Genomic DNA, 20,968 nt, shown 5'->3' on the forward strand with positions numbered 1-20,968 from the left:
ACCATATCATTCATTACGTCACGACGGTAAAAGGCAACGACCTCTCGAAAGAGCAGGTACCCGTCGGTGCTGCCGAAGAAGTTCGGTGAAACCCTAACAGGAGGAGCCTTATCATGGTACTCACAATTACCAGCATAATCCATAATGACGTTCGAGGAAATGACCGACAAGTTCGTCACCGCCCATGCCGGGGCCAAAAAAGCAGAAGCCAGAGTGAATGACATATTCGCCGTCAAACAATCACTAGGCGAAGGACTCAGGGACATCCTCGCCCGGTTCAACAGAGTAAGAATGGTTCTGCCAAACGTATCAGAAGGGATAGCGGTAGCGGCCTTTCAAAATGGTTTAAACAGGAACGGGTCGAGGATAACCAGAAAATTATTAAGCAAACTCATGAAATACCCTCCCACCACTTGGGAAGAAATTCATAACGCTTACTGTGCCGAGGTGAGATCAGATGAGGCGACCTCAATGTTCCAACCCAACGGCTAACGACAGTCCAAATGGAATCAAGGAAAGATCGTCGGAACGACAGCCGAAGAGATCACGCAGGTCCATGCCTCAACCGAGAAAGGCACCAACCGTACATTGGAATGACCGCCCCACAACCTCCCCGCCAAGCCTAAGGGTCATCCAGGCCACAAACGGGAACTCACCGAAACGAAAGAGGTATGCCTCCACTATTATCTAATCACAATTTTTGTGTTTCTCATTCAGAAATAGTTTACGCCCTAGAGAAGCTTGGTCTCAAGGTGAAATGGCCACAAAAGATGAAGTCGTACCTAAATTCCAGAAAGTCGAATGCCCTCAGCGAGTTCCGTCATGAACGAGGCCACAAGATCGAAGATTGCATAGCCCTACGACAAGAAGTAGTGAACATGATTGTAACGACCTGACCGATCGTTTTGAGCTTTTGCACTTCGCTCGCCAGTTCTCGGGCATGAATAGCCCCGTGTGATGTACTATGACTTATGTAAATTGTCGGTTTTGGTTTTCAGGGTAATCGGAATGGATTTGGAAGGAACAGTTCTCAGTTTGAAGCTTAAAATTTGAAAGGTTTGACCAAGTTTTGACTTTTTAGTATTCGATCTCAGAATTTGGATTTTTATGATTTGGTTAGCTCTGTTAGGTGATTTTGGACTTTGGAGCGCGTCTGGAATGTATTTTGGAGGTCCGTGGTAGATTTAGGCTTAAATTGGCGAAATTGGAAATTTGGCATTTTTCGGTCGGCAGTGGAAATATTGATATCGGGGTCGGAATGGAATTCCGGAAATTGGAGTAGGTCCGTTGTGTCATTTGAAACTATTGAAAGTTGTTTTAAAAGGTTTTACTGAAACTGAGCTTGATTTACGAAGTAAATGATTTCTGTACTGTTTTGGAAATGTACTGCATTTGTTGTAGCGTTATGACGTGGTTTACGTGTTTTCTTACTGCTTAGCTTTCATTTACTTTTATTACTTACTGAGTTGGCGTACTCACATTAGTCCCTGCACCTTGTGTGCAGATTCAGATATTTTTGAACCCGGTAACGGGTGTTGATTGCTGAGTGGCAGAGTCATTCGAGTTAGCAAGGTAGCTGCCCGACGTTCGCAGCCCTGCTCTTCTCCCTCTTGTCTTCCTTAGATTGTTTTTAGTATATTTTCAAACTCTTCATTGTATTCAAACCTTATTAGATGCTCGTGACTAGTGACACCACGATGTCGGGCTTGTGTATATATTCCGCACTGTTCATTTAGACTTACATTATGAGATATTGATTAATTAAAGGCTTAAAAATGACTTTTATTGAATAATGGTTAATTCGGGAATTACGTCGGCTGGCCTAGTTTCACGATAGGCGCCATCACAACCGGGTCGGTTTTAGGGTCGGGACAAGTTGGTATCAGAGCCTAGGTTACATAGGTCTCACAAGTCATGAGCAGGTTTAGTAGAGTCTCGCGGATCGGTACGGAGACGTCTGTACTTATCCTCGGGAGGCTGCAGAACCTTTAGGAAAAACTTCACATTCTTGAATTCTTATCGTGCGTCCTTGATTCAGCTTGAAATGTAACTCTTGAATTCCTTCCACGCGTTCGTATGCGCGCATGAGCGCACAGTATTGGTTGTGCATCGACGGCTTGTGATTCCCTGATCGAGGGGCGAGATGTGATCTCTGTGTGTTGATGTTGGGCCAGTCTGGAGGACTTGAGGCCGGTCCTTGCCTGTAGCTTGAGCCCTGAGCTGTTGATTGCGCGAGCGCGTGTTTCGGGATTTTTATGTTCGAAAAGTGTCCCTATTAAGGGATGTGATGACTAGATAGTTACGTGATGAGTGTGATGTGACTGGGAGATGTGTTCATATGAATTGCATGAGACAAGGAGGGTCTTCTTTAGGGTAGCAAGAACTATCTGGTGCTTGATTTCCATTGTGATTTGATGTATAGCCCCGAGTTGTAGGTGTGTTGAAGGATCTTTTCATGTTGCCTAGTTGGAAATTGAAGTAGATTTCATGTTGTGATATGAGTTCAGACTCAAGAAGATTAAGTGACTGCATAATATTTATGACGGTGGAAGGGTATAAAGAGATGTTAGTTTGAGGCAAAGCATGTGGGTTATCTCCTGCGGAGTGTTCTGAAGTTTGTGTGATCCTTATGTTGTTTGTTGGAAGATCTCTTTTACCAGTGAAATATATGTGATGCAATTTGAATTTGGGTCGCTTAAGAGAGTGGGCTTGACTTTTACGAGGGTGAATGCGAGATTTGCAGAAGATTTGAAGTACTAGATGGTCTGTGTTGCACGAGCTTATGAAGGATTGAGTTTAATCTCACTATGGTGTTATGGCAGTAATAGAGTATATGCATTATGAGTTATTGTGTGTTTTGATCTATGGCTTTGAGCCAAGTGGGGGAGTCTGCTATTGATTAGTTGATTGCACGGTTATGTGCTATGTTGGTTCCAGTTTGAGGCGTACTGGTGAATCAGTTATCGCTTACGGAGGTTGAGACCGAGGATGGCTCGAGTAAAGGAAATTTCAATAAAGGTTATGTTATGCTTTATGGGCGTATGAGAATCACGGAATAACTTGAGTTGTTATTGGTAAAGGATGTACGGTGCATAGAATAGGAAGTTGCTTGGTTGCATTAAGGTGAGGTTACATTCTGCGGTGTCGGAGTGCTAACGAAGCACAGGTCGTCCGGTCCGTTTGATCGGTCTAATTGCGGTTTGAGTAGAGTGGATAACTCTCGAGAATGGTTCTAATGGGTTCAAATTTTTCATGTAATAATTGGAGATTTTCAGGTTGTATATTTGGCTAGAAACTGAGGTTTGCATTGGAGGGTGTCAAGACTCGTAGTATTTCTATATCATTATGGATTCTACACATCAGTATCAGGAAGGTGAAGGTAATGGCTTTAGATTCGCAGGAAGTTTCTTCAGGGAAAGTATTTTTAATGTGGTGCTTTTGGGGATATTTGAGAGAGAAGTCAACAGCTTATGAACCATAGGACGGTGTGACTTTATGCTTGGGTCTCGTGTGGTGAGTCTGGGTCGAGGATTGTGGTGTTATAGCGAGAAGAAGTATCAAGTTGAAGGTAAATCAAAAGGAACGTGGATAGATGGGATAGCTTGGTAGTAGGCCGGATCGACATGGTGAGGATATGACTAGTTTTTTGGGTGCTTACGAGGTAATGAGTTTCTACAGGTGTTTTGCGGCAATGCTCTTGGGTTTTAGTGGCCTGCGTCGCTTGGTTGACTTAGAAGGATTCAGTCCTGACGGTTTAGTTTTGTGCAAATGGAATTCGGAGAGTTCTTGATGGTTTCTACTACGGTTAGAGATGTATATTTTCTACGAGTGTGAGGAGCATGGGATGTATGGTGACTTTCTTCTAGATGGGATCACTGGAAAGTTCTTGGCTAGTTGAGTACGTAGTTGCTTGTGGCTCGGAATGGATATGAAATTCTCATATTTATCCTAGGATGGTATGGTATATGCGGTATGTTGTGTAGGATTGAGATTTTCATGTGTAAGGTCACGGTTCAGTTTTGAAAGGAAGGTCACAAATTCTTAGGTAGCATGGACAGTTTCAGATGACTAGATAAATGAGATCACTGATTGGTGTGGCTTGATGAGGGTATACATTTTAGAAAGAGCGATGTGTTTGAGTTGAGGATACTTCATTAGTATTGCGGCACTCTCTTGTTGGATCGGCTGCTGATATTCGAGTTCGCTTGGTGGCACGGAAGAATTATAGGAGTACCTCTCGTGGAATGATTGGGTATTAGAGGTGTGTTGTATATTCGGACGGTGGAGTTGGGATCGGATATGGTGATTCGTGTGCTGTATGGATTTGGAGAATGGGAGTCCTCATAAACAGTTAGGTCGTGGTTGTGGACCGCGTATATCGGTCTTGTGTGGTAACTATTGGAGGTTTGGAGGCCGAGTGGATCCTTGTTGCTTAGTATGCTAGATTTCTGTGTGATATAAGGTATGGACTGGTTGTCTCCGTGTCGTGTTATTATGGGCTGTTGCGGTAGGACAGCGATGTTGGCTATGCCGGGAATGCCACGGATTCAGTGGCGAGGTTCGATAGATTATGTTCCCAGTAGGGTGGTTTCATTTTTGAAGACCCAGCGGATGGCTGGGAGGGTTGCCTTTCTTATTTGGCCTTCGTGATGGATGTCAGTGCAAAGACTCCTACCATTGATTCAGTTTCGGTGGTGAGGGATTTTTCTGGATGTGTTTCCTGCTGCCGGGCATGTCGCCGGACAGGGTTGTTGATTTCGGTATTGATTTGGTGCCGGGCACCGTATCGTATAGCACCGGCGGAGTTAAAGGAGTTGAAGCAGCAGCTTCAGGAACTCGTTGATAAGGGGTTCATTGGTAGGCCATTATGGATGTGTCTTCTAACTCGAGTCGCCTTGGTTGACTCCGAGTTGTATTATTGAGGGATGTGTTGATTCGAATGTTATTGAGCTTATTAGTGATCTGGGGAGATCTATGAGTTACCTTTCCGTGTTGCGAGGCGTTGGGATTTGTTGGTTATAGGCACATGTGGTGCAGTTTTATTGGGGTCTCTCAGTGGAATTCGAGCGGGAAGAATATTGGGTATTGCTCGGCGGATGGCGTATCGGTTGTGTCCTTTCGGGTTTGTGTAATGTTATGTCAATTGCTTCGCCGTGGCTATGATGATTTGCTTTGGTTCTAGACATAAAATTGCGCGTGGTTGTCGATTTTGAGCATAGTGACTTGAGGTGTTTCATGTGGACCAGTGTTTGGATAGGGTCGCGCATTGAAGAGAAGTTATGTGGAGGTATGACCCTTCGGGTTAGATTCGTGTGTTTTGTTTCTACGATGTGTGACGGGTTCTCAGCATTGTGTGTGGTGGTACTGGTGAGCTTGCGGTACAACTCTCTCATTTGAGTCATTTTTCATGATTTGAGTACGTTCGGATTGTTGCTTATTGGTGCGCGGATTGCACGAGTTGTGGCTTTAGATTGTATTGGTGTGTCATGTCACCAGAGTAGTTGTGTTGGATTAGATGAGATCCTTGGGATCTAGAATGAATACAAACGGATTTGGTTTCAGCGTGTTGAAGGATAATATCGATGTTCGGCTTAGAAATTTGCTATGGTCCTTGCCAAAGGAGAAGTGGTTTCACGAATGGTTGATCTGAGGAATGGGTATGACTTTCTACGTGTTTTATTTATCATTGGCAGTATACGGAAGTGTTGGAATGAGGCTTTATTTGATAAGAGGTTTATTATCGATATTCGGTTTTCTGAGCAACTGTTGTGATCATAAGTTATCGCTACGAGAGTTTGAGCTATGTGGTATATCATGTAATTGCATCTGAGGCTGCAGGTATGGTCTGTTAGAACTTGTTCGGACTTATTCGGAGTATAGATGTGAGATTCTGATCTTGTAGATGATTTCAGAAGTGGAAATGTGGTTCTAAGGTTTATGGGCTAGGTTGGATTGCGAAATTTCAGTTACATTGTGTTATCGGACTTATATGAGATAGGTTGACGTGGGATCACCCCCAGGAATGTGCATGGTAAGGTTACACAGCGATTTGATGGTTTTCGAAATAACTCTGGCACGTTCGAGGACGAACGTATGTTTAAGTAGGGGAGGATGTAACGACCCGACCGGTCGTTTTGAGCTTTTGCACTTCGCTCGCCAGTTCTCGGGCATGACTAGCCCCGTGTGATGTATTATAACTTATGTAAATTGTCGATTTTGGTTTCAGGATAATCGGAATGGATTTGGAAGAACGGTTCTCAGTTTGAAGCCTAAAATTTGAAAGGTTTGACCAAGTTTTGACTTTTTAGTATTCGATCTCGATTTGGATTTTTATGGTTTTGTTAGCTCTGTTAGGTGATTTTGGACTTTGGAGCGCGCCCGGAATGTATTTTGGAGGTTCGTGGTAGATTTAGACTTGAATTGGCGAAATTGGAAATTTGGCATTTTCCGGTCGGCAGTGGAAATATTGATATTGGGGTCGGAATGGAATTCCGGAAATTGGAATAGGTCCGTTGTGTCATTTCTGAAGTGTGTGCAAAATTTCAGGTCATTCGGACGAGGTTTGATAGACTTTTTGATCGAATTCGGAATTCGGAAGTTTTGGAATTCTTAGGCTTGAATCCGAGGGTGATTCGATGTTTTGATGTTGTTTTGAGCGTTCCGAAGGTTGTAACAAGTTTGAATGATGTTATGGGATCTGTTGGCATGTTTGGTTGAGGTCCCGAGAGCCTCGGGTGAGTTTCGGGGTGGTTTCGGACCATTTCTAGGCCATTTCTAGTTGCTGGTTTTTGGCTTCAGGGGTGTACAATGCGTTAGCATAGAACTGACCGCGTTAGCATAGAGAAAATTTGGAAAATGGAGTTGTGCTATGCGATCGCGTAAGTCTTCCCGCGATCGCATAGAGTAAAATCTCTGCTGCACTAACCCGACTTTGGAAGCTTATATCTCACAATCTATAAAAAATTTAAAGATGATCCAAAAATAAAAGTTGTAGCCCTTGATGTCTAGTTTTCAGAAAGTTAAACCAATTGTAATTTGAAGTTTTGTACAAAAGGTTATTACCATTATACTAGAGGCTATCCGAAAGAGTTGGAGAAGGTTGTTGGAAAAATTTGTTCTACGCGATCGCGGATTGATGGACGCAATCGCATAGGGTAAAAGAAGGGCTGGAAAATTTTGTGCTTCGCTATCACATTAGTTTGTCCGCGATAGCATAGGGTAAATGCCTGGGCAAATTATAAAGTACTCTATTTCGAGGATTTCGGCCATTTTTGCATTTTTGGAGCTATGGAGCTCGGATTGAGGCAGTTTTTGAAGGGATTTTCAGAGGATTGATTGGGGTAAGTGTTCTTCACTCAAATTTGGTTAAATCTCATGATTATGTCTTGATTCTTATCATTTAATTTGGGAATTCGGGGTGAAAATTGGGGAAAATGGAGGAAGGTTTGGAGAGTTGATTTTGGGGATTTGGATGGCCATTTGATGTCGGATTTTGGTGAATTTAATATGGGTAGACTCGTGAGCGAATGGGTTTTCCAGTTTTGTAATTTTTATCGGATTCCGAGACGTGGGCCCGGGGGCCGGGTTTGAGCCAATTTCGGGATTTTTGAGTTAATTTGATTATTTTTGCTTGGGCTTTGTTCCTTTAGCGTATATTGATGATAATATACTGATTTTGGTTAGATTTGGAGCATTTGGAGGCCGATTTGAGAGGCAAAGGCATTGCAGGCTAGAGTTTGGACCGATTTGAGGTAAGTAATGATTGTAAATGTTGTCCTGAGGGTATGAAACCCCGGATTTCACATCGTTGTGCTACTTGAGGTGACGCACATGCTAAATGACGAGCGTGGGGTCGTGCAAACTGTGACTTGGTCCGTCCCGTACGACTGTCAAGTTGCGTATTTGATTGAAAACTGTTTGATATCATTGTGTTTTGGAAAGTATTACCATGTTTTGGGCTGAATGCCATATGTGGGCCTCGTGCCAACTATTTTTGGCCCTTAGGGGATTTTTACTACTATTCCTCACTGTTTTGACTTCATATTTGTACTCAGTCATGCTGTATTCTACTGTTTTGATAACTCAGCCGTATTTACTCCATTTTGATATTTTAAATGACATTTTGGGCTGAGCATCATGTTTTATTGTTGCCCGAGTGGCTTGAGAGATTTCTGACTGAGTGAGGCCGAGGGCCTGTGTTGTGAGGATATTATGGGATTAGGTTGCGCGCCGCAGCAAGTTATTACTGACTCATGATTATGAGGCTGAGGGCCTGATTTGTTACGCCACGAGGTGGCTTGTTCTGAGGCCGATGGCCAGTTTGATTATGCTACGAGATGGCTTGTTATAGCGCTTGGGCTGTAGGAGCCTCTCCGGACTCTGCACACCCCCAGTGAGCGCGGGTACCCAGTGTGAGATGTGATATTGCCCGAGGGGCTGTTGTTGTTTCATGTTGTTGCCCGAGGGGCTGTCCTTGATCCATGTTTTTCCCAAGGGGCGATTCTTGATTCATGTTATGCCCGAGGGGCTGATTGAGTGATTGTGAGGTAGCCCGAGGGGCTGGTTCTGTTGATATTTTGCCCGAGGGGCGGTGTATGGTACATGTTTTGCCCGAGGGGCTGTTTACATTTCTATCATTTTTACTCACTGTTTTATCACTCGTTTGAAACTATTGAAAGTTGTTTTAAAAGGGTTTACTGAAACTGAGCTTGATTTACGAAGTAAATGATTTCTGTACTGTTTTGGAAATGTACTGCATTTGCTGTAGCGTTATGACGTGGTTTACGTGTTTTCTTACTGCTCAGCTTCATTTACTTTTATTACTTACTGAGTTGGCGTACTCACATTAGGCCCTGCACCTTGTGTGCAGATTCAGGTATTTCTGAACCCGGTAGTGGGTGTTGATTGCTCAGTGGCAGAGTCATTGGAGTTAGCAAGGTAGCTGCCCGACGTTCGCAGCCCAGCTCTTCTCCCTCTTGTCTTCCTTAAATTGTTTTTAGTATATTTTCAGACTCTTCGTTGTATTCAGACCTTAGTAGATGCTCGTGACTTATGATACCCCGATGTCGGGCTTGTGTATTTATTCCGTACTGTTCATTTAGACTTACATTATGAGATATTGATTAATTAAAGGCTTAAAATGACTTTTATTGAATAATGGTTAATTCGAGAATTGTGTCGGTTGGCCTAGTTTCACGATAGGCGCCATCACGACCGGGTCGGTTTTAGGGTCGTGATAATAATCCACCAAAGACATCTAAAGGAGTTGATGAGCAACCGAGGGAGGGCCAATTTCGCCCGTGGACGAGAACCACATCAAGGCCCCCCAAAGCCACCATTCCCCGCCCGCACCATCCAAATAATCATTGGCGGAGGCGACGAAGCAACAATCAACCATGTGAAGTTCACCACCACAGACAAATTGAAACGGTCGATCAACCACGAAGGGTATGATGACCTCGAAGACAGTATCATCTTCGATAAGTCAGACACCAGGTCATGAGGGCCATCCCGTCCAGCTTATACAAGGTCATCAAGTTCCCTACCCCATGGGGAATATTCAGCATCCACGGTTAATAGCGCTCAGCTCAAGAATGCTACCGCATCGCCCAAGATTGCACATACACCCAACAGTTAAGAGAGGAGGGCTCAGGAGCATAGCAATTACCGAAGTTGGGGCCCGAGTCCGACGAACAAACAAACGTCGTCAGAGACCCCGGCGTCGTGGAAGCTACAGGGTCAACAGTGGAAGACCTCGATCACATCCAGCTGGACGAAAGCGACCACAACAAAAAAGCCTACATCGGCCACAAACTCACAAAACCAAGTAAATTCCATAAATTTTTAACTGAAAACGCCGATCTGTTTGCTTTCTCCCATGCAGATATGCCAGGTATCCTGAAAGACATTGCAACACATAAGCTGAATGTCAATCCACTCTACCCGCCGGTACGACAAATCAGAAGAAAGTTCAATGCTGTAATTAACGAGGCCATCCACGAAGAGGTAGAAAAATTGCTCGCCAATGGTTCCATTCGAGAGTCAAAGTACCCCCAATGGGTCGCTAATGTGGTCATGGTGAAAAAGAAAAACGAGAAATGGCACAAGTGCGTAGACTTATTAAGCCTGCCCGAAAGACTCCTTCCCGTTACCTTACATCGATCAGCTCATCGACACAACAGCAGGACACGAGTTATTAAGCTTGTTGGACGCCTACTCAGGCTACAACCAAATCCTCATGGAGGAGGAGGACCAAGAAAAAACCACCTTCATCACCTATCAAGGGACGTACTGCTAAGAGTCATGTCGTTCGGGTTGAAATATGCAAGGGCGACCTATCAAAGGCTGATCACCAAGATGTTCAAAGAGCAACTCGGCAAAACGATGAAAGTCTATATAGACGACATGTTAGTCAAATCAAAAAGAAAAGAGGACCACATCGACCACCTGAGGGAAGCCTTCGACATACTTAGACGATACGGCATGAAGCTGAACCCCGAAAAGTGTGCTTTCGGCGTGACCTCGGGAAATTTCCTCGGTTTTTTGGTGTCGTAGAGAGGCATCGAGGTCAATGCCGACCAAATCAAGGCTATAGAGGGAATAGCTCAAATTTTGACCAACAAGAAACAAGTGCAGAAGTTGACCGGCCGTATAGCCACCCTGTCGAGGTTCATCTCACGATCCTCTCACAGATTCCACAAATTATTCGACGTACTCAAAAAGGACAATGGACTCCAGTGGAATTCCCAATGTGTTAATGCCTTAACAGAACTAAAGGAATACTTGTCCTCACCCTCATTACTCACCAAGGCAGAACAAGGCGAACGTCTCTTAATCTACCTGGCCGTATCCGACGTCGCAGTAAGCGCAATGTTGGTCCGTGAAAACAAAGGTACGCAATCTCCAATCTATTATATTAGAAAAACCCTGGTCGATGCCGAAACGAGGTATCCCACTCCCACCTCGAAAAACTGGCCCTGGAATTAGTCGTAGCTTCACAAAAGCTGAGACCCTATTTCCAATGCCACCCCATCTCGGTGGTCACGACCTTCCCCCTAAGAAGTATCTTACATAAACTCGAGCTATCGGGTAGATTGGCCAAGTGGGCCAACTAATTAAGCAAGCACGATATAACATATCAGCTGCGAACAACGATAAAGTCGTAAGTACTCGCCGACTTCGTCGTCGACTTCAGCGCCAAAATACTGCCTGAGGCCGAGCAGGAAGCCGTACCTCTTCCAAGTTACTCGACCTATGGGTCCTGTACACTGATGGTGCCTCCAACGCATCAGGATCTAGACTGGGACTCGTGCTCGAGGTCCCAATAGGCGAAGTCATGCGCCAGTCCATACGGTGTCCCGACATGACTAACAATGAGGCCGAGTCTGAGGCCGTAATTGCAGGACTGAAACTAGCTCTCAAGTATGGTGCAGTACGAGTCATCCTCCGATGTGACTCACAACTCGTAGTCAACCAAGTCACAGAGACTTTGAAATCAAAGAACAAAGGCAACAAAAATATCAGGCAAAAATTCATAAGCTACTGCCCGAGTTCGACGAGTGCCAACTCAACCAGATACCCCGAGCACAAAACATCAAAGCAGACGGCCTTGCCAAATTAGCAGTGGCCACCAAGAACCTAAGCGGAAAAGAAAACATGGTCACCCTCCTCCATTCGTTGATAGACCAAAATGAGGTACGCATTATAAACTTGACTTAGGACTGGCGCAACCGTATTATGTCATATTTGCAGGACGAAATGCTCCGACCCGACAAAAAAGAAGCCAAGAAGCTTCGAATGCAGGCGGCCCGATACAGCATCATCAACCATGAGCTATACAAAAGAACGTTTGGCGGTCCCTTGGAAAAGTGCCTAGGACCAAACCAAACTAGGCGCGTCCTCGAATAAGTACACGAAGGCCACTGTGGAGCACATACCGGCAATCCAGCCCTCGTTAGATGCCTCATACAGGCAGGCTATTACTAGCCCACCATGAAAAAGGAAGCCGCCGACTTCGTTAGAAAGTGTGAACAATGCCAAAAATACGCTCCAATGATCCACTAGGCGGGCGAGCACCTCCACTCTGTCACATCGCCTTGGCCATTCATTAAATTGGGGATGGACATCGTCGGACCCCTTATAGCAGGACGAGGTAACATACGATTACTTTTGGTTTTAACTGACTATTTTTCCAAGTTGGTAGAAGCAGGTGCATTCGCTCAAATACGCAAACAGGAAGTTATCACATTCATATTGAGAAACATCATATGCCGCTTCGGCATCCCCAAAGAAATCAGTTGTGACAATGGACCCCAATTCACCGGAAAAAAGACCGCCGAATTCTTCGAGAAATGGCATATCAAGCAAATACTCTCCACGCCATATCATCCTGCAGGCAACAGTCAGGCGGAGTCCTCCAACAAAACAATACTGAACATCATGAAGAAGAAGCTTGAGGATGCCAAGGGACTGTGACCGGAACTGCTACCGGAAGTGCTATGGGCATACCGCACCACGCCAAAAACAAGCACAGGAGAAACGCCATATTCACTAGTCTATGGGACTGACGCAGTGATACCAATCGAAGTCGGGGAACCAAGTTTGAGATACTCCAACGAGAGTGGACCAAGTAACGATGAAAGTAGAAAGCAAGACCTTGACGAAACAGATGAACGAAGAGACATGGCCTACGTAAGAATGATAGCTCAAAAACAGCAAGCAGAACGGTACTACAACAAAAAAGCCAAAGTCAGACCACTCAAGGTAGGGGACTATGTACTCAAAGTCAAAACACAAGCGAGCAAAGACCCACAGCAAGGCAAACTGGAACCAATTAGGACGGACCATACAAAATCACGGCAATAGCAAACAAAGGATCATTCCAACTAGAAACGGTGGAGGGAAAACTACTACCAAACAATTGGAACGTCGCCCACCTCAAATACTTCAACTTTTGAAGATTGACGTCCTCTATGTCGTACTCTTTTTCCCTCACCCGATTTTTGTCCCAATTGGGTTTTCTCGGGGAGGTTTTTAATGAGGCGACGAAGGGGGCGTCTCGAAGTTTAGGTATTAAGTTCACCACCCCGCCTATCAACTAATTCTCTAGGCCGAGCGATGAAGGGACTAGATAGACTGGAACTCCTCGAATGTATGTACGGACCAAAAAGAAATATGTAATATTCTCCAATGAATAAACAAAGCAGTATGACATTCTTACACAACTCCACCAAATTTGCACATCACACCAGCGCAAAGGAAATGTACATTCGACCTCGTTCGAATCGATCTGCATTCGACTTTTCTCGAATTAACTTACATTCGACCTCGCTCGAATTAACTTACATTCGACCTGGCTCGAATTAACCTACATTCGACCTCATTTGAATCGATATACATTCGACTTCGCTCGAATTAACTTACATTCCACCTCGTTCGAATCGTTCTACATTCGACCTCGCTCGAATTAACTTACATTCGACCTCGTTCGAATCGATATACATTCGACTTCGCTCGAATTACCCTACATTCGACCTTCTTCGAATCGATATACATTTGACCTGGCTCGAATAAACTTACATTCGACCTTGTTTGAATCATTCTACATTCGACCTCACTTGAATTAACTTGCATTCGACCTCGTTCGAATCATTCTACATTCGACTTCGCTCGAGTTAACTTACATTCGACCTCATTCGAATCAAAGACTTCACGCCACATCATCCCCCCATCAGCAATGTCACCAACATACTCATCATCGTACCAAAGGTCGGAGGAAAGCCCATCTAAGGCGTCTTCATCATCGTCTCTTCTGGGCGTACCGGGATCATAACCACAGGCGTCACGAGCTGCACGTGCCTTGACACGAACTTCTTCAAATTCCGCCTCGAAAATCTTCCCAGACGTCTTCAGAGAGCTATATATGTCAAGTTGGGCCTCAGCATGAACCCACATTTCATACAACTCCCGTGACACACCGGGAGCGGAAGAAGTATGAGAAGTAGACGGTTGGGCCTGCACCTGCGCCTTCTCGACCCTTAGGGTGATAACCTGCTCATTCAGCTCAGACAGCTTCGCCTCTAAATCCCCAATCCGCTCCTCAAACCTTGCCTCCTTGAGCGCCAAAATTTCCGCCTCAGTAGCTCGCTCAGACCTGCAAACACGAAGGACGCTCCCAAGAGCTGCCGCCTCCGCCACAGCGGTCATTCTTGCTTTCTCAGCTCGGCCTTACTCTTGGACCCTGGTGCTCAACTCACCCCTCAAATTGACACGCTCTCTCAATCTCGACCCATAAAGATGCCACCTATGCCTAAAGGTCAATGTTTTCGTCCATCACTCCCTTGCTCATCTCAAGTTCATCCTCCTTAGCCCTTAGCGCACCCTCAAGCACGCTGCACCTGCCGATGGCCGTCATATGCTCCTCGTCCTTCTCCTTCAGCTCCTCATCCTTCTACTTGAGCCCGTCACGAAGCGTCTGAAACCGGCCGTCCTGGCTAAGTAAGTCGACTAGCGTTCGGTGCTTAGAATGGTACTCCCTATACTTGGATACCATCTTCTTGAAGAGGGCCGTCCTACGCTCTTCCCGCCGATCACGCTCAATCTCCATAATGAGGGTCTAACACGCAAAAGAAGACAGGTCAGCGGAAGTATATTACACATACAAAATAAACTAACCTAACATAGGAAAAGCAAACTTACTCGCAAGGCCATGCCAGATATACCCAATGACGGATCAACATCCTTCAACGTCTGCAGCGTCTTGTTCTCGGAATCCGCACACAGAGGAGCGAAGGCCGGCACCGCCCGTTCCGAATTGGTCAAGAGGTCATAATCTACGGGGATGACTATGTGCCGATCAGGCCCTTTCGTCCTTATCTCCATTCGGGTGAACCTCTCCTTAAAATCCCGCACCTCCTCAGGGTTGACATCGGAGCTCGACCCATCATCTTTTACGAGGATGGTTTTATCCCTTCCGCCCGCTGATCATGAGCCGACCGCGGCTACTCGTGCAGGTTCCCCTCTGTCGAAGGTCTCGTCAACCTCTAACGGTCTTTCCTCTGTAACGATAGCCGGTGTGGGAGTAGCCTCAATGCCCAGTAAGGGCGCCGCCTCCGCATCCAAACTAATGGGCCTTTCCAACTCAGTATTAGCAGCACCAACCCTTCCAGTCTCCACCCTTCGCCTTGTCCTCGGTACCGCCTCCCCCTCATCATGAGACGACTCGTCAATTAGGTGCAGGATGCGTTGATCGCAGGTCTAAGACGACGTGACGGGTCCCTGTGGGGCGGAATCACCCAACGGCAGAGCTAGAGTTTGACCCTCTCGTACAGACTCAGCCAATACAAATTGCATTCCAGCCAAAGCGACTGCCTGGCGGAATGCGGGCATCGGAGCCTTCGCCTTCTTGGAAGCTCGCCGACCTGGCACAAAAAGAAAATCATGTTTAACAAAAAATGATGACAAGGCAGTGGTAAGCTATAACGAAATCGAAAGGGTCGTAGAAATGGAAATCAGACTCACTAGTTAAAGGACATCCAGTCGCGAATCCCCACAGTATGAGGTAAGACGCGAGTCACCCATTCTTCGATGTTAGGAACCAAGTGAGGTGGATGCTTACCAGCTGAAAGTAGAAAGACATGAGCAAGTCAGAAACAAAAAGAGGACAAAATATGTGACGAACGGTAAAAGGCCCTTAGGATTGAAGTTCCACTGCTCAGGGAACCCGGCTGGGTCCGCCACTACGTGCTCGATCTTGAAGAAGAAGTAATTGCACCAGAACCGGCGGTTCGCCTTGTCATCCATCCCCATCACCAATCCTTTAGTCCCACGGTGGCGGAGATGAATCAGCGTGCCCCTGTAGAAACTAGGCGAGAAGAGATACAGCAAATGACGAATGGAGACTTCGCAACCGGCCAACTCTGCGAACTTCGCCAGTATCAAAAAGGCTTTATCTAGGTAAGGGGAAAGCTGTGCCGGGAAGACGCCATAAAAGTGACAAAACTCCTCAACGAGTGGGGGAAGAGGAAGAGAGTAACCCACCAAAAACGGGTATTGGTAAAAAGCGGAATACCCAGGTCGGTAAACTTGTATTGAGTCGTTCCCCGCCGGAACAATATCGACGTGAACAGGAATACGGAATTTAGACCGCAGGTCAGATATTTGCTTCGACCTCATGACTGATAGTACCTGCTCAGGAGTAGGGGCAGGTTCTTTCTGAAAGTCATTTCTGACCGACGGGTTCTGAGGAACTATCTCCTTCGCGGTGGGAAAACTTTCGTCTTCCGCAACCGTGGGTTCGCCACTACCGGAAGGCATAATTACCGATAAAGGGGTGGCATCGGAAACTATATCAGAAGTGTGAGGGGAGTTTGTTATTTCTGCAAGAAACGTGTATATAGTAGGACCGGAAAAAGGGTATCAACGGGAAAGGAAACCGTAAGCTAGAGCTGAAAAGCAGAAGTAAATCGGAAGCAAGGGTTAGAGAAGAAGTAGAAGAACAAGCAGAGTGCCAAAGGAGTGTGAAGTTCGAAAAGTCTCATTTTGACTCTCCCTTCCCCTATTTATAAGGTATTATGGCGCTCAGATCGATGCAAGAAACTGTCATTGACACTAAGATCGAAGCAACAGAGGCACTGGAAATAACGCATTGCAACGGGAAGATGCATAATGATGACGCGCGTGGTCATGACGTCATCCTATGTTAGCTGCGCCAACCACAACCTTTGAGCCAACCCGTCATCAACGCGATGTCAACTAATTCAGCTCATTCGCCACGGCGGAATGTCTTGCGATTAGATATAGATAAACTCATCAAGGACTCCCAAGAGGACGACCTCAATAAATGGAGGGACTAACTGTATGGGTCAAAATTAGGTCTAGTTTAGCGAATGCAGACGGACGAGCTGAGGCCGAGGTCCAAACCAAGCACGGTCCAGTGGCGAGGAGTCGCTCAAGGGGAGAGACCAGTGCCGAGGTCGAGTAGAGAGCAAACGGCTGCAACTGTTTGAATATTCCTAGGATTATGAATATGAATATTCTATTGAATATTCCCCCATATTATACTTTTTAGTGTTTTCTAGGGATATCCCTTATAAATAGGAAGAGGGAGGAAATAGAAGGAGATTTGGAACTTTTATGAAAAGACCCTTGTAAAGAGTTGACTATCAAGAATATACAAAAAGCTTGTCTTGTCTCCTTTTTCTTTTATTCCATTTCATAACATTCCTCTTTAGTTCACAAGATCCAAGAACACATAGTTCATTTCCATTGTTTGTTGTCACACGTTGTAGTCAGAGGAAGGAATCATCCATCTCACCCAATATTTGGGTGACAAAATTCCTTCTTATTACGTTTAATGTCATTTATCACATTTATTGCATGTTTTCATCCTCATATTTATTAATAGTCATTGAGCATTAACTCGGCATTTGGTGACTTGAACACGGTCCCATACCGTCCAAGTTGTTTAATTTTGGATCTGAAATTTATTACTTTTAACTTGGATTCACCCCTTGTCTATTTATTAAATTGATTTAACTAAAAGGGCTTAAAACTTTTTGGTCAAACACAACCATCGTTATCGCTATTAATTCAAACGGTAGTTTACGAGTTGGAATTTCAATATTTGAACTTGGAATTCAGTTTGTCATCTTCTGACTAATATAGGATAAGGAACGAACAAAGAACTGATCTAAGAAAATGCGAAGATAAAAGTGCAAAAAATGACTTCGTCCACATGGTACCCTACAAAATGCATATACTATAATCAAATTGGAGAATACTGCAGCTACCTAAGCCATAATTCTATGTTCCTTGACGAGACCATGTGACTACGAATAAACAAACAGACATGCCAACTTTGTACCATAATCAATTCAACACTAATTAAATCAAATTATATACGCGTACGTCTTAGATTAAAAACACCTGTGACCAAATCTTTTGTTAAGAGCACCAAGAACAGAAAAAATAAACGTCAGATATATCAGCGTTTCAGGCACTAATGAATTTACCACTTCCAAAATCCTGCCACGTACTTGCTAAGATTTTTCGAGCAACTAAAAAAAAGATACTTCTGTAAGGACACGTGTCGAGAGATCCCCATATTCTTACGAACGCATACGTTGTCCTAGATTCTATAACACATCAAATCAATCCCCATTTTCATTGTCCACCAATGAGAGCAACCCACGTACCCAAATTTGTTATAGCACATCATGTGACAGTTAATTATCTGCTCCTAGTGCTACACGTGTCCGACCATGTGTTTCTATTTATATAGGCACGAAAAACACAAGTTTTTGAAGGCAAAGAATCCGACTACGTAAATTCTCGTCGGAAGATAAAAATGAGTCAAAGTCCGAGTCAAAGACGGAGGCTAAATCCGCACGGAGCTGGCGAGTCGTTGACTGAGTTAGTCGATGACTCGGCAATTTACAATGAGATAATTCTCCGTGCGGTTTTTGCCTCCATGAATTGGGATATTCATGCTCTGTGTCAAACGGCGTCGGTTAATCGGAAGCTTCGAGCACTCGCGAAAAGGCTATTATGGAAGGAGCTGTGCCTATATCGCGCTCCGCGCATGATAGCATCGTTAATGGACGGTGCGCCGAATGGTCGGATAGGAGTTGGATGGGAGGCTATAGCGAAATTGCTGTTTTTCTGCTGCGGGTGCAATTCGACCCGGCATTTCCAAACGGGTGGGGCGTCTCCGGGTCATTTCGTGGAATCGTCCCGATTTTCGAAGACGTCGGGTCAGAGCTTTTTGGTGAAGAGATGCAGAACGGATCTGCTGTATGTGAGCGATCCCTCATGTGAGCATAAAATTAGGGGTAAGGATGATTATTTGGGGATTTTCAGAGGGGTATTTGGGGGATTTATGAAGTCGAAGACGAGGGCGTGTTTGATTAGTAAACAAGTAGAGCTTGAAGAAGGAGTGAGGTGTCCGTTCTGTGGGGCCCGAGTTTGGAGCATGACAGCGGCTCGGCTCATCCCTAAAAGCGCAGCGCGGCGGCTTGGGACGCTGGAAAATGGGTTGGAGTATTTTGCGTGTGTGAATGGGCATTTACATGGAAGTTGTTGGCTTGTGCCTTTATCGTCTGATGAAGATGACGGCAGAGACGTTGACGATGATGAAAATGACGACGATGAAGATAGCGATCACGACGATGATAACGGCAGAATTGACGGTTTTCATCGGAAGCAGATGGTGAGTAATGGATCTGTGAGTGGTCAAAAGGAATCATAATGGGTTTTGACTGATGCTTGATTAAAGAGGTGGTTGGTGGCATCTGTTTGAAATTTTTGAAGAAGAGTATTCTGAAAATTATTTTTATATTAATTTTTTCCAAGAAAAATACGAAAGGGAGAATTTTATTTTTTTAATTCTTCCTTGGTGTTTGGCTTAAAAACATTAATCTTAACATCTCTTCTTCAATTTTTTTTAAAAACCCACCTTAAATTGGCCGGATGATCCTGCTAAAACTATTAGTGATGCATTTTATTCCGGGTTATGATGGTCCCAGAAGATGACACGTTAATCAAAAACAATTGAAACCGTCACTTTGAAGTGTTTTCCACTTGAAAGAAACTAGGCTCTCTTTCTCAAGCAAGGATTTTCCCCATGAGGAGTGCCAAGAATTGCGGTGCAGCAAAGGTGATAATGATCCGATGAAGCGAATGCCAGCGAACAAATTTGGGCGGCTCGCAGTATTGGTGCCCAGGGCACATGACATTTATGTGCAGTGACAAGAATGCGTATTTATTGTCTGCGCAAAAATGGGGTGTTTGATCCCTGATTGAATGAATGGATTTTCTTTTTCTCTTGGCCTTCGAATGAATGGATGATTATGTTTTTTCCCTTCATCTTTTAGGTATAAGATGAGAGTAATAAATGAGCTATGTTTAATACATTCGTTTGTGCAAATTGGGCTCTTCAAGTACACTAGTAATACTCTAACCAGAAGCATCTACATATGAAACTTATTTATCCTTCTTAATCAAGTTTTAACTTAATTATATGGTCATATACAATTTATCAATTATAGAGCCTGTTTGGATGGGCTTAAAAGCTGGTCATTTTAACTTTTGAAGTGTTTGGCAACTAGAAAAATGGCTTAAAAAAAGCCAAAATTGGCTTAAAAGCCATATTGCTTTGATCAAGGATTTTACATTCTTATCCCTTATAATTTTTTTAATCTCAAAAATTACCCCTCAGTACCAAACTTGAAATTGTTGTTGGCTTCTTCCTCCCAAAATTCCAGCATCTACTTTCTTCATTTTACTCTTTTTCTTTCCATATTTCTCCAGATGGTAACGTTTATTTGCTTTCTATTTTTTGTTTTTTACTAATTTTCTTTGAAATATTAATTATTGTTTTCGTTTGATTTCTTCATACTGAAATTGGGTTAGTTTTCGTTTGCTTTCTACATACTACTTTTAGTTTTTTAAATTAAAAGTGAATTAAAATATTAATTATTATGTATTTATATTATTTAAAATAAAATATTATAGTAATAAGCTTCTTTATAAATTTAACAGCTTTAAGGATATTTCAGTAATTTTAATAGAAAAAATGCTTACTAACACTTGTTTACCAAATACTTCAATAGCTTTTTTCAGCTCCAGCACTTTTATCCAAACACGTAACTGCTTATTTATAAAACCAGCTCCAGCACTTTAAAAAGTGCTTTTAAGCACTTTACTTAAAAGCTACTTTTTTTAAGTCAATCCAAACGGGCTCATATACAAATTAGTTTTAAATGAGTCTCACTTGATTGTTACCTTTTAATTTTGTAACCGATCCCACACCTTCAGCCACTTACCCAATAATCTCTCTTCGACTTTCTCTTAGTTCTTCCTCACTCTGCACTTCTCTGATAATTTCTCTTCGTCTAATCTAGGGTTGTTCATTCGGATCAGATATACGAAATCCGAACCGATCCATTCAATTTTGGATTTCGGATTGGAT

At 44.1% G+C, this 20,968-nt stretch overlaps 1 protein-coding gene across 1 annotated transcript; it reads left to right on the forward strand.

Annotated features, from left to right (window-relative positions):
• Positions 1-18,078: 18,078 nt before the first annotated feature.
• On the forward strand, positions 18,079-19,940 carry LOC109212497 (EID1-like F-box protein 3). Its single transcript, XM_019376144.1, has one exon. The coding sequence runs from the start codon at positions 18,347-18,349 to the stop codon at positions 19,244-19,246; it is 900 nt and encodes a 299-aa protein (XP_019231689.1). The 5' UTR covers positions 18,079-18,346; the 3' UTR covers positions 19,247-19,940.
• The last annotated feature ends 1,028 nt before the right edge of the window (positions 19,941-20,968 follow it).

Source organism: Nicotiana attenuata, unplaced genomic scaffold (assembly GCF_001879085.1).
Source record: "Nicotiana attenuata strain UT unplaced genomic scaffold, NIATTr2, whole genome shotgun sequence".
Classification (NCBI taxonomy): domain Eukaryota; kingdom Viridiplantae; phylum Streptophyta; class Magnoliopsida; order Solanales; family Solanaceae; genus Nicotiana; species Nicotiana attenuata.

Coding starts and splice junctions, on each gene's coding strand:
- LOC109212497 (XM_019376144.1), top strand. CDS start 18,347: ATGAGTCAAAGTCCGAGTCAAAGACGGAGGCTAAATCCGCACGGAGCT.